Genomic DNA, 14,175 nt, shown 5'->3' on the forward strand with positions numbered 1-14,175 from the left:
AAAATTCTTTCTAAAAATGATAGTTGTATATATAGATAAGCACAGTATTTCAGTGAAAGAATGTGTTCGTTACACTTTGATGCATGGAATATACTATGTATGGTCAAACACATAAAAGTTGTTTCTAAGAATAATGAAATTTTATTGCATCTGAGTAATGTCATTCAGTGAAATATTATATGCCACATATGCTGCATTTTAATACATCTGTAAAGTATGCCACGTGTATAAAATGTTTCTATAGTGATAGAAGATAAAAGGTAAATGCTTTTAAAAATACAAAAAGCTAATTCTAGTCTTTTAGACTGGAGAAATAGTCCGTAAGATTTAAATATATGGAAAACCATGTAAACACGAAAAAACAAAACTACAAGATTTCAAAAATATAGTAATAAACCAGTGGTAAAAAGACACTTTCAGGACAACTGAAGAAATATAAACACGAAATGGTTATTAAATGATATTCAAGAATTTTGATATTGTTAATTTTCATAGATGTGATAATTATACTGTATTTGTTAGAAAACACTGAATGTTAAACATTAATGATGCATAGTTAGGAATGAAATGTCATGATGTTTGAGATTTTAAAATGCTTCAGCAAAAAATATAGATAAAGGGGCGCCTGGGTGGCTCAGTGGATTAAGCCGCTGCCTTCGGCTCAGGTCATGATCTCAGGGTTCTGGGATCGAGTCCTGCATTGGGCTCTCTGCTCTGCAGGGAGCCTGCTTCCTCCTCTCTCTCTGCCTGCCTCTCTGCCTACTTGTGATCTCTCTGTCTGTCAAATAAATAAATAAAAATCTTAAAAAAATATATAGATAAAGTGAATGTGGCAAAATATGTTAAATCAAGATAGAGTATGTGGGCATTCATTATACCCTGCTCTATTCTCTTTCCCCCCCGTTGCCCCCCCTTACTTTTTTATATTTAAACTTTTTATAATAAAAAGTGTAACAACATAATGGTAAAATAAAGTTCAAAAGGGCAAAAAAGGCGACAGTTACTTATTGGATAAGCAAAATTAATTTAAGCTCCTGATGCCGTAGTAGAGGTATTTCAGCCAAGAACATCTCTCATTGCAGACAGCATAGTTTGTAGTAGATCTCCATCCTGGTTTAGGTCCTGCTGATTTGAATCGCTTCACCTTAGCCTCAGTTTTTTTAATCTGGAAAATGAAAGGATTAGTTGATCATTTTATTCTTTCCGTTTCTGAGATGCTGTAGAACAGAAGCTGTAAACTCAAATGTCTACCAGTGCCAAGCTGGTAATTCAAATTACTGAATTGGTGAAGTGCTTGCCAGTCTAATGGGGGCGCCCCTTCAGGGGAATAATGCTTTCATGATAATGTGGGTTCTGTTTCCTTTCTCGAGATTAGGAAGAAATGAAGGGGCACCTGGGTGGCTCAGTCGTTAAGCGTCTGCCTTCAGCTCAGCTCATGATCCTGGAGTCCTGGGATCTAGTCCCACATCCGCTCACTGCTTGACAGGGAGTCCGCTTCTCCTGCTGACCTCTCTCCTCACATGCTCTCACTCTCTCATTCTCTCTCTCAAATAATAAAGAAAAAGAAAAAAAAAAAGTCGGGTTTATTGTTTTCCTTAGCTCTCCTCTGCTTGTGAGCTTGCGATCCGGCAGTTGCGTAGCGCAACGCCATTCCCCTACCCTGTGTAGCCTAGAGACCGCAGGCGCCACTGACTTTACACCCTCTGGGAGTGCCTGGGGGGAGGACCTCAGGCCGCAGTTGGAGGGAGAGTTATACTGGCGCCTGGCAACCCCAGCGAACCTCTGGAGTAAGGTGCTTCGTTTCCCTGGGAGCTCAAAAAGAAAAACCGGCTCAAGATCTAGGGACCTAGCTCTCCACCGGAAGTTTTGCCTTGCGGTTTGAGCACTTCCTGTTTGGTAACTAAGGGCGCGGGACGGTTGCTAGGGCTGCCTTGGTGGTTACCTGGGAGTTTTGCTGGTGTGGCCGCCTGGCGTGCTGCTCCTTGGCTGTACGGGAAGACCGATCTTTCCTCCACAGCCTGTCGGAGGTACCCTATCGGTTTGCCACCATGAGTAGCGAATTCTTGGCGGAGCTGCACTGGGACGATGGGTTTGCTATCCCGGTGGCAAATGAGGAAAACAAGATACTGGAAGATCAGGTAAGGATCAGGTGAAGAAGGCAGGGTAAAAGGGGAAGTTTTCTGGTTGGCAGGAATACCCCAACTCTTTTATTCCTCCCATCTTTTCTCCCAGTTTCATCTCTTCACTGCCTGACTCTCAGCCGCATCATCATCTTTCTCTCTCACCTGCCCGCCCTTTTCGGAACTTGCTAAACTTACAAAATGTAAATTGATACAATAATTGATACTCAGGACTATAACGCCTAAGTCGTTACTCTCTCCTCCTCTCCTGCTCCGGGTACACACTTCCTGCCTCCTGGGCAGGAGAGGAAAGGCTGGTCCCCAAGTACACTTTTTCCTTCCTCAGAATTAAGCACGCCTTGCAAAGGGCTTCTGAGGTTTTTGAAGCAACAGTTGTTGACCGATGTTTATAAACAAAACACGTTCTAGGTTGACATTTCTTTTTGAGTTTCTGCCTATGACGTTGGAAGTTGAAAGTGACTCGGAGAAATGTTTTCAAGAGGAACGTTCTAGTAAGAATGTAAAATGTACAATTTGCAGCTTTTCAAACTGAGAATGTTGTCACAGAGTGATATAAAATATTTTACGTTGTAAGGAATATGTTATGCCGGCTTACAACCAATGCATAATAGTTGTTAAAAATAAAACTGCATCCGGGGACACCTGGGTGGCTCAGTCAATTAAGCATCTGCCTTCAGCCCAGGTCATGACCCGCCGGGTCCTGGGATTTTGTCCCCCATGGGGATCCTTGCTCAACTGCTCATGGGGGAGCTTGCTTCTCTCTCTCCCTACCACTCCTCCTAATTGTGTGTTCTCTCTCCCCGACAAATAAATAAGTAAAATCTTTAAAAAAAAAATTGCAGCCAGCTCAGAAAACTTTAAAAAACCTTTAACAGTCTAAAGTTCCATTACATGGCAATGTGCGGTGTAGAAGAGGGTCCAAGAAGAACAGATGATGTTTATGTTAGTTAATAGAATGGAAGAGGTTTTCTTTCCTCTGAAAAATGAAAATGAAAATCCTTCACTGTTTTTGAAGATTTTTTTTTCCAAATACTCTTTTTTACTCATGTCTAACTTAGTTGGCTGCAGTTTTTTTGTTTGTTTTAATGAAGAACAACATTAGGGAATATAACAGACTTAGCACTGAATACTGAAGACTAATAATATAAGAAGTATCCAGCCATGGGTTCAGATCTTAATTACTAGCCTTAATTACTAGCCTGTTTCTTCTTCTATAAACTGGAAATAAATAATTGTTTCACAGGATTGTAATACAGTTCTAAGGACATTAATGTACATTAAACTTTCATATGTTGGTTTTTGGTATTATTACCATAATATTTGTCTCATATGATTTTATATACACAGTAATTATATTAGCTATTTTAAAAATATCACAGAGAAATAGAAGAAGAGTGAGGGTCATAATTGCTTCACCTGAATAAACAATGGCGTTAAAAAAGCAACTCTGGTAAGTTTAAGCCATTCACGTATAACAGAAGTGTATAAAATAAAAAATGGAGTATTCCCTCTTCAAAATACCTACTGTTGACTATAGAAGTGTGACTATTAAGGCATTAAACAAATATTCTAGATATCGTGGTCTATAGATACATGGATTGAAAAGACAAAAAGAAGTATTGTAAGAATGGAATCCTATGTGTACTGTTTTTAACATAACAATTTTTGTTTAATAAAAAAATTTATTTTTACTTGTCTTAGACAAAAATAAAGGGATTGTTGCATTTCGGGTAAATATTACTTGATTACAACAAATAGTAATTGGTAAAAAATTTTCTTAACATTAGGAAAAGCTGTATAAGAAAATAAATGAAACGGTTAAATTACTGTTTGAAAAAATGCTTTGCTTCATTTGTTGATAGTATGGGTTGGCTCCCTGATATTCATTTCTCATTTTTAAAATGAGAATTTTATGAGAAATTTACCATTTCATTTCATTTCCCATTTTTAAAACAAAGAAATTAGTTCTCAAAAGTCTTTCCATGATCTTTTACCCCATTAAAAAATAGCGGTTTTATTATTTTTATATTATCAAGGTTTATTTTTTTATTTTGCTCAATGTCCTTAATTTACTACAAGTGTTTAGTCTTAGTGTAATATGTAAACTGATTTGATGGTCCTTGATGCAGCCAGTTTTATTCAGTTTACCTCTTCATGGATTTTTCACTTTAGTTCATCTTTTGACTGGTTAGGTTCTATCTTCAAATAGTTGTTTCAAGAAGGGTCCGTAGTACTGTGCTTTTGATTCCTTGCATCCTTGGTTGCCAGTTGATTTCTTGCATTGACTGCTTTAAGTTTATATTCTTTAAATCATAGTATCAGATTTTTTTTTCTCCCTCTACTCCTTCCTTCTAAAGTACTATGTTTTGTAATATGGACTATTTTTTCACGGGCCTATTTTCCAATTGTTAACTTGAGAATTTCCTTTATTCCTTTACTGGGTTGATGTTCTATTTCCTAGATCACATATCTTCTTTCTTGGGTTATTTCCTTTTTTTTTTTTTTTTTTTTTTTGATGAAATACTTTCTTTTGTGTCCCTGAGAAAGGTGTATAGGAGGCAAACTCTGAATCTGAAAATGTTTTTTATTTAATCTCACATTTGATGGTTTTGACCAGATAGAATATTCTAGGTTAAAAATATTTTTTTGCACCGAATTTGGAAAGTGTTATCTTCCAGTAGTGATGTTGGTTGAGTAATCTGATATTAGAATGATTTCCATTCCTTCGTAGTTTACAATTTTAATCTCTGGAAACTTTTGGGGTTTGTTTCATTTTTTACATTATAATTTTTATTTTGGCAATGCTGTCAACCATATTTTTAATTTTCAGGTCTTTTACTGGTTGTTTTTTGTAGTATGTGGTCTTGTTTTCAAAGTGCAATATCATTTGCAGTTTGGCTGAGTGTGTGTGCATGTGTTTAATTCTTCTTTGTGTCTTGAAGTATATGTTTCCTCTGGGATCTTTGTGTTTATCTTGATATCCCTCATGTGATATAAGTTTTCAATAAATATCTGGTGGTCCTTGCATGACCTTTTATATTTAAAAACAAAAAATATTGTCTGGGAATTCTGTAGGGAAGGAATTATCAGCTTGTGGAAAGTGAATTGTTATGCTTTCATTTAAAAAGCAGATGCTTTTGCTCTGGGTTCATTATGCAATCATAAAAGTTAAAACTGATTAAAAAAAAGTCATAAAGCTGTATGCACCAAACAACATAATAATTAAGTACACAAAAGTAAAAGATGTTATAAATACAAGTAGACTTTGACAAAAAAATAGTAGGATACTTCAATATTGACCACCTCAGAATTGGAGAATTCTAATAGGTAAAAATAAGGATATAAAGTTATGAATAATACAATAAAAATGAAAACAGAGAGCATTATATTCCTTAAATAAGCACTTTATTTTTTAAAAAAGATTTTATTTATTTATTTATTTGACAGAGGGAGACACAGCAAGAGAGGTAACACAAGCAGGGGAAGAGGGAGAGGGAGAAGCAGGCTTCCCGTTGAGCAGGGAACCTGATGTGGGGCTCCATCCCAGGACCCTGGGATCATGACCTGTGCTAAAGGCAGACGCTTAATGACTGAGCCACCCAGGCACCCCAAATAAATACTTTAAAGAATATGTCAGTAAAACATTTACAAAGTTAGATCATTTACTATACCAGGACAAAATCCTTAATACATTAGAAGTGAATGATAAACCTTAAAGACATTATACGAAGTGATATAAGGTGGACGTAAAATACTATGTGGTTCCACTTATGTGACATACCTAGAGTAAATCAAATTCAAAAAGATAACAAGTAGAATGACGATTTCCAGGGCTTGGGGGAGGGGAAAAAGAGTTAGTGTTTAATGGGCAAAGAGTTTCAGTTTGGGAAGATGAAAATTTTCAGGTGGGTGGTGGCAGTTATTGCACAACACATGAACGTACTTAATGCCACTCTTAAGGCACACTGAAAAACAGTTAAAATGAGAAAAAGTAGTTTATGAGTATTTTACCACAATTAAAGAATGAGTGACAGGAATTTTTTTTTAAAGATTTTATTTATTTGAGAGAGAGAGAATGAGAGAGTGAGCATAAGTGGGGGAGGGTGAGAGGGAGAAGCAGACTCCCTGCTGAGCAGGGAGCCCAGTGCAATGTGGGACTTGATCTTGGGCCTCCAGGATCAGACCTGAGCTGAAGGCAGTCACATAACCAACTGAGCCATCCAGGTGCCTGAGTGGTAGGAATTTTATAGGCCACATCCTCTAATCATAAGCCAACAGCATTTGTAATAAATAATTTTAAAAATTATCCTCCATTGTTATGGACTGATTCTTCCCCACTTCATATTTTGAAGCCCTAATCTCCAATGTAATGTTATTTGGAGTGGGATCTTTGGGAGGTAATTAGGCTTAGATGAGGTCATAAGAATGTTGCTCCCATGATGCGATTAGTATCTTTATATGAAGCAGAAGAGAGACCAGAACACACTCTGTCTCTACCATTTGAGTACGCAGTTAGAACGTACTGTCTGTAAGTCAGGAAGAGAGATTTCAACAGAACCAAACTGACTAGTTATTACCTCAGTCCTGGACTTCCCAGCCGTAAGAACTGTGAGAAATAAATTTCTGATCTTTAAGCCACTCAGTCTATGATACTTTATTATGGTAGCCTGAGCTGGCTAAGACATCCATCTTAAATCATTAGGCCAATTTCTCAGATTTATATTCCTGGATAGCACTTCTATTATAGAGAAATTGATAGGGAAATGTCAACTTTTGGAAAATAATAAAAAGAGTGATTAACACCTATATTGATTAGAAATAGCAAAAATCTTACTGAGAGAAAATTTATAGGCTTAAATGCCTTCATTTTTATTTTATTTTTTTAAAAAGATTTTATTTATTTATTTGACAGAGAGAGAGGGGCCACAAGTAGGCAGAGCAGCAAACAGAGGCAGATGGAGAAGCAGACTCTTCACTGAGCTGGAAGCCCGATGTGGGGCTCAATCCCAGGATCGAGCCGATAAATGCCTTCATTTTTAAATCAGTGCCTTAGTTGGCTTGGATTGCTATAACAAAATATCATAGACTGAGTCACTTAAAAAACAGACATTTATTTTTCAAGGTTCTGAAAGACTAGAAGTTGAGATCAGGATCGCAGCGTGGTTGGGGTCTAGTGAGAGAGCCCTCTTCTTGGTTTGCACATGACTGCCTTCTCACTTTGTTCACATGGCAGAGAGAAAGGAAGCTCTCTGGTCTTTCGTCTTCTTATAAGGACATTAATTCCATCATGAGGGTCCTACCTTCAGGTCCTAATTTAAACCCATTTACCTCTCAAAGGCCCACCTCCAGATACCATCACATGTGGGTAAAGGCCTCAACATATGAAGTTGTGGGTGACATAAACTTTTTAGTCCATAGTAATTGATGTGACAAAAAGTAAGTAAACTAAGGACTGCTCTTAATAAATTTAAAAAAGAACAACAGGGTTGCCTGGGTGGCTCAGTGGTTTAAGCCTCTGCCTTCAGCTCAGGTCATGATCTCAGGGTCCTGGGATCGAGCCCCTTACCAGCATCTCTGCTCAGCAGGGAGCCTGCTTCCCCCTCCCTCTGCCTGCCTCTCTGTGCCTACTTGTGATCTCTCTATCTCTGTCAAATAAATAAAATCTTAAAAACAACAACAACAAAGTAAACAGAATTAAAAGTAAAACAAATTAATGAAATAAAAAATAAAAAATACATTTACTATTACTTAGTATGTTCAATAAAATACAGGATATAACAGAGTATATTAGTATTTATTTTCTTTCTTCCTTATTTAAAAATTCAAATATTATCATTTGTACTTTAGTGGATTTTGTTGTATACCTCCTGGGTTGTAGCCCCATCTTTGGGAACCGCAGATCAAGAGTATAGGAAAGGATATTTTTGTTTTGTTGAGCTTTTATATTGCTTTGAGGGTTCATATGTTCTAATTGTCCTGAGAATTTATCTTGTAATTAACTAAAGTTTTTTTTTTGTTGGTGTGTAATGCATTAGCATTGTTTTGTTTCTACTCAGTGTTCTAATTCAATGACACATAAAATACAGTAAGAAATAGAGTCTGGGGCACCTGGGTGGCTCAGTGGGTTAAGCCTCTGCCTTAGGCTTAGGTCATGATCTCAGGGTCCTGGGATTGAGCCCCAAATCGGGCTCTCTGCTCAGTGGGGATCCTGCTTCCCCTTCTCTCTCTGTCCGCCTACTTGTGATCTCTCTCTTTCTCTCTGTCAAATAAATAAAATCTTAAAAAAAAAAAAAAGAAATAGGGTTTAAGGACATGAGAGTTGTTCTGTTCTATCTGGCTTGCCCTAAATATGTTGGTTTTGCATAGGAGTTCAGGAGGATCTATTATACCTGGTGTCCCACTACTTTTCAAATTTATGGTTCATGTTTTGTGTTATTGTTATGTCTGTTATTATGCTGCTTTTGTTTGTTCTAGAGATCTTGCGGTTTTTTTTTTTTTTAAGATTTTTTTTTTTTTTAATTTATTCACTTGACAGAGAGAGATCACAAGTAGATAGAGAGGCAGGCAGAGAGAGAGAGGGAAGCAGGCTCCCCGCTGAGCAGAGAGCCCGATGCGGGACTCGATCCCAGGACCCTGAGATCATGACCTGAGCCGAAGGCAGTGGCTTAACCCACTGAGCCACAGAATAAAATCTCATTTTTTTCCTTTAAGTACTGCTGTGTGAAAATTGCATCTTAGCAATGGTCCCTGAGAGATTTCTGAGAAATCTGAGAGATTTCTATTGTCTTAATATAATGCTAATTTTCCCATAGTAATCTCTAAATTACTGCACATATTATTTACAGTTGTCAAAGCTGCAAGAGGAAAGGTCGAGCTTGCAAGACCAGCTACGTGACTATGAAGATCGAATTAATGCTATGACTTCTCACTTCAAAAATGTTAAGCAAGAATTTTCATTTACACAGGTACAATTATCCCAACATAATGTTGATTGTGCCATGTGTAGTCATGGAACATTTCACGTTGCATTTACACCTGTGATTTTATTTTAGGGATCCAACAGAAAACTTTAGCATAGCTAAACTATTGTCAATATAACCTTGAACCTGAAAGTAGGTAGGAAAAAAAGGCGTTGAGGAACTCACTGCTGCTACCAAGTTCAGGAATAACTAATTTATTTGAAAGAAGAAATCATTCAAACAGTATAATGTAATATTTAGGTACTAGATAATATGAGAAGGGTTTAGTGATCAAACAGTGATTTTAAGCCAAAATAGACCTAATATAACATGTGATAGAATTTCCACCTCCTTTTCACTGTTTCAGTGGAACCCACTGGGCCATTTTGAGTGGCCGCAAAGAGTTCACACACTTTAGTAGCCCTTAGGGCACCATAGTATTTTAGGATTCTGCGATAATGGAAGAGATAAGTTGTATTTAAGGTATTATTTAAGATAACCAGAGAAAGTATAATCCATTTTAGAAATATTATTACAAATAATAAACTTAAAACTTAAGATGATTACTTAAGTAAGCTTCTGTTTTATGGATTGTCTGTTCATGTGCAGAACATCATTCCCTGATGATGCCCAGCAAGTCAGCTCAGCAAATCAGCACTGACGAGTTTACTAACTTCCATTTCAAACTATTTTTAAAAAAATGCATTCTACCCTTCTTTGAAAGATATGTAATTCTTTAAATTGGACAAAGTATGCTTTTAATACCAATTTATAATTAATACAGATAAGTAACCATTTTATTGTGTATAAGTCTTATTAGGAAACTACAAATTTAATGAACTTTTAAAAGCAACATTTCAAATTTTTGAATCCTAATACGATTGAGTAAATAAACTGGAACATCTTTTCTTAAAGTTGTTAAATCACTGAGTTGGGGATTTGAAAGTCAGAGACTCTCTGTGGGTATATTTCATTATAGTCAAACCTTAATTAAATCAGATAATAGACACAAAAGATAATAAACTTCCTATAACACTAACAGCTCTAATAATTGATGGTGATAACTTCGAAGCACTCCAAACTCAACAGTCAACAATTAACTTAACTATTTTGTTAAGTAAAACAACACAAAGGCATTGATGGTTTATTAATATGTTCTGGGAAATATTTATAACCATTGGTGTTTACGTAGTCATTTATAAATTATCTCTTAGTTAGAATATGTAATCAGTCTATGGAAACATCTCATTTCCCAAGTATTTTTAAGTCTTACCATTATAAACTTTGGTTTTCTCCGATTTCCCTAGACCAACATAATATCTGAAAATTGCTGACAATAATATTTTCTCCTAGGTCATTCCATGAACTGACTTTCTTATAACTAGTACACAACACAAACTACATTGAATCATAAAGTCTAACATGATTTAGGTTTCAGAGAAGTGGAATTAATAATACTTAATCTAAATATTTTGTGTGAACTTTTTTGGGGGGCTAATGGATTATTATAAATATTCTATAAAATTAAAAATTAAGAAGTCTTTCTGTCTTGCAAATTATTTTGTAGTCTCTTTGTAAAGCTAGGGAGCATGAGATTGAAAGTGAAGAGCATTTTAAGATCATTGCGGAAAGAGAACTGGGACGCGTGAAGGATGAAATCCAACGACTGGAAAATGAAATGGCTTCAATACGGGAAAAGAAAAGCGATAAGGAAGTGCGTATTGAAATGTTACTTAAAATTTTGTGCTATTGTTCTTTCTTCCCTTACCAATCAAACACTGATTTTTTTTCTGTATGGTAAAGGCATTCTTTAGTTTCCTGACATTTACTTACATTGTTTTTTGGACAATGAAAGGCATGCGGCATTGTCATTTGAATGAAACGATAGAATGTTATATTTATTTTCCCACTATTCATTTACCAAATAGTCATTGAGCCACCATGTGCAGAGTACCATACTGGCTGTCTATTGTGTGATACTAGGCATAATTTATTCATAAGTATCATATGTTACTAGACATAATTCATTCGTATATTTTAAAAGGCCACATTAAAAATTATTTTTAATATTGAGTTTCACTTTTCATTCAAAATTTTTACCTTTTATTTTAATTTATTAGCCTGTAACTCTAACAATAAACTACTGTAACCTCTTTTTCTCTTTTCCTTTGTTTTAGTTGCCTGATTTGGGAGATCTATCCAAATTCAATTCTCAAAAAAACAAAACAAATTCAATTCTCTTTACATGTGCATATACATATAGAAATGTACATGTGTATGCATATGTACACATATACATACATATTATATTAATTTGTATTTATTTGCATATTGATCTATTTTCTTTTATGACTGTAGATTTGTTAAGTGAATGCATTTCCAGAAATTTTTTTATTAGCTTTAGAGGTAGAATTTAGTGATTCATCAGTTGCATATAACACCCAGGACTCATTGCATCAAGTGCTCTGCTTAATGTCCATCACCCAATTATCCTTTCCCTCTACCCGCCTCCCCTCCAGCAAACTTAGTTTATTTCCTAGAGTTCAGTGTCTCTTATGGTTTGCCTCGTTCTCAGTTTTCATCTTATTTTATTTTTCCTTCCCATCCCCTATGTTCATCTGTTTTGTTTTTTAAATTCTATGTATGAGTGAAATCATATGGTATTTGTCTTTCTCTGACTGACTGATTCATTTACAGAAATATTTTTATCTTCTTAACTATATTTATTTCAATTAGAAGTATCCAAAATTTCCATAGAAGATGTCTCTTAGAGGCAAGAATCTGATTGGAAATGGAGCTGAAGGGGACTTGACTTGGGCTTGAGTTAGCATATCAAGCACATTATTTTTACAAAGATCATATATCCGCATGGGGTGGATTTGGCGAGTGACTAATATTAGAGATTGCTCTGGGAGACTTTCCCTAAAGCCTTCTTAAACCATCTTTGACTCAACTACTATTCTCAATTTTGTATAATCATTCCCCCTCTATTTTACAACTGAAGAATTAAATACAAGTATGATAGTTATATAATAAGATGTGCATTATGTGTATCTGGAAGTTGGGAAAGGGAGGATTTCTTCTTCCTTTTTAATATGTTCTGTAATATGTAATATTATGTTTTACTTTAGTTTGTGTAGTAAATAATATTTGTAACCTCTCCCTGCCCCCTTTCTTTGGAAATTAGAATAACATATTTAAAACTACTCAAAAATTGGATGGTTTGAAATGTCAGATGAACTGGGACCAGCAAGCATTGGAAGCCTGGTTAGAAGAATCAGCTCGTAAAGATAGTGATGCCCTCACTCTTCAGAAGTATGCACAACAAGATGATAATAAAATTAGGGTGAGAAATTATAAATTGTAATCTTAGGTTTTCTCTAAATCTGTAGTATGTGAACATTTTTACCTAAATTAGGTTTGTAATTTGAATGCCATACTTCTTAAACTTTTTTGGGTCAGAGACTCTTTTGACAGTTTCATAAAGCCAAGGATCCTCTCTTTAGAAAAGTGACTATACTCAAATACTCATAAAATTTTGCTGGAAGTTTTATAGATCCTCTGAAATCCTCTAACCATTTAGGGATCCACAGACTCCAGCTTAAGAATCCTGACTGAGAAGAGTTTTCAAAGGCATTTCAGAGAAGAAAGTTTTATATTAGAATTACGTATAAATAACTTTTTTTGTCTAAATAATAATTTGAATGTAATATACAGTGTTTGCTGATTTGAGGCTATAATATTATTTAATTATAACATTACTTAAAATCTACTTGTAATTCAATGTGTTATATGTTAATATTATGAAACATACTATTTTCTAATAGATTTAATACCAAATACATTATTTCCAATAATTAAAATGGCAAATTATTGTTTATTTTTTTCTAACTTTAAAAAGTATTAAAAATCTTTTTAGAAATAATTGAGTTTTCATCGCACCCTTTGGGGTGAAAAGACAATGTATGTATTATTTTATAGTTGTTTTAGATAGCAAGTAAGTGTGTATCTATAATATAATAGTACTTAATGTGAGATATAGTAATAGCTTTTAAGTTAAATGATAATTATGAATATTTTTACATGCAACTACATTATAGGCACTGACCCTGCAATTAGAAAGACTGACTTTGGAATGTCATCAGAGAAGAAAAGTACTTGACAATGAACTTACAGAGACTCTAAGCGCACAGGTTAGTTAATTTCTTAATTAAAAATTAAGAAATAAGACAAGAAATATCTTATTTCTTAATTGTTGAAGGGATATATGCTAAAGCACTTAAATTCACAAAAATGTTATTTGCTCTCTGACAGTTAGAATTGGATAAAGCGGCACAAGATTTTCGTAAGATTCATAATGAAAGACAAGAACTCATTAAACAGTGGGAGAACACAATAGAGCACATGCAGAAGAGAGATCGAGACATTGATAACGGTGCCTTGGTAAAATAGTTGTTTGGTCCTTGCAATGTTCAACTGTGTTAGTCTCTTTTGTATTTAACTTATTTATTTCAAATGTAACTCACATTATTTAAAAATCACTTTTGTAGTAGGGTTCAATAGTTTTGGTAAATGTTTTTCAAAGCTGACTCTTTCCATTTAGATATGTGATTTTATGAAGATTATTTACTTATGGTATTATAATGCTGAAGAATAGATCCTGCCCCTTTGAAATGTGAAACAAGAGAAAGTCAGTGGATAATTTTAGTGCAGTAAAATCAATGCTCTGACTCACACATGGTTGTCCGAGTTGCTTTGGATTTAATATATGTGCTATTTGGAGTAATCACTGGTATAGAGAAATGAATCTCATGGTTGGCCAAGAAACAAAAGGGAGAGTCAGGAAAGAAACCTAGACTGTGATAAAGTTTCACTTTTGAAACTGAGGCAGCCATAGTATGGAAGAAGCTAGGAAGCGAAGGAGTACCACACTGATTAAACACAGACTTACTGTTATCTTTTGCTAGTTTCAGAGGTAACATCTTAAGTAAGTTAAGTATATATTGTATTATATTATACTTAAGTATATATATATAGAATGCTACATTATAGAGTGTTAATTGTTATAATTGTGT

The 14,175-nt window shown here is 35.0% G+C and overlaps 1 protein-coding gene across 1 annotated transcript in view; it reads left to right on the forward strand.

Annotated features, from left to right (window-relative positions):
• Nucleotides 1–1,987: 1,987 nt before the first annotated feature.
• CCDC39 (coiled-coil domain containing 39) overlaps nucleotides 1,988–14,175 on the forward strand; it is a 58,892-nt gene continuing 46,704 nt past the window's right edge. The window contains exons 1-6 of the mRNA XM_046003234.1: nucleotides 1,988–2,138; nucleotides 8,987–9,106; nucleotides 10,668–10,814; nucleotides 12,288–12,446; nucleotides 13,201–13,293; nucleotides 13,415–13,543. Coding sequence (XP_045859190.1) covers nucleotides 2,049–2,138; nucleotides 8,987–9,106; nucleotides 10,668–10,814; nucleotides 12,288–12,446; nucleotides 13,201–13,293; nucleotides 13,415–13,543 — 738 coding nt within the window. The 5' untranslated portion in view covers nucleotides 1,988–2,048. The remainder of the gene's footprint in view (nucleotides 2,139–8,986; nucleotides 9,107–10,667; nucleotides 10,815–12,287; nucleotides 12,447–13,200; nucleotides 13,294–13,414; nucleotides 13,544–14,175) is intronic.

Source organism: Meles meles, chromosome 4, assembly GCF_922984935.1.
Source record: "Meles meles chromosome 4, mMelMel3.1 paternal haplotype, whole genome shotgun sequence".
Classification (NCBI taxonomy): Eukaryota; Metazoa; Chordata; class Mammalia; order Carnivora; family Mustelidae; genus Meles; species Meles meles.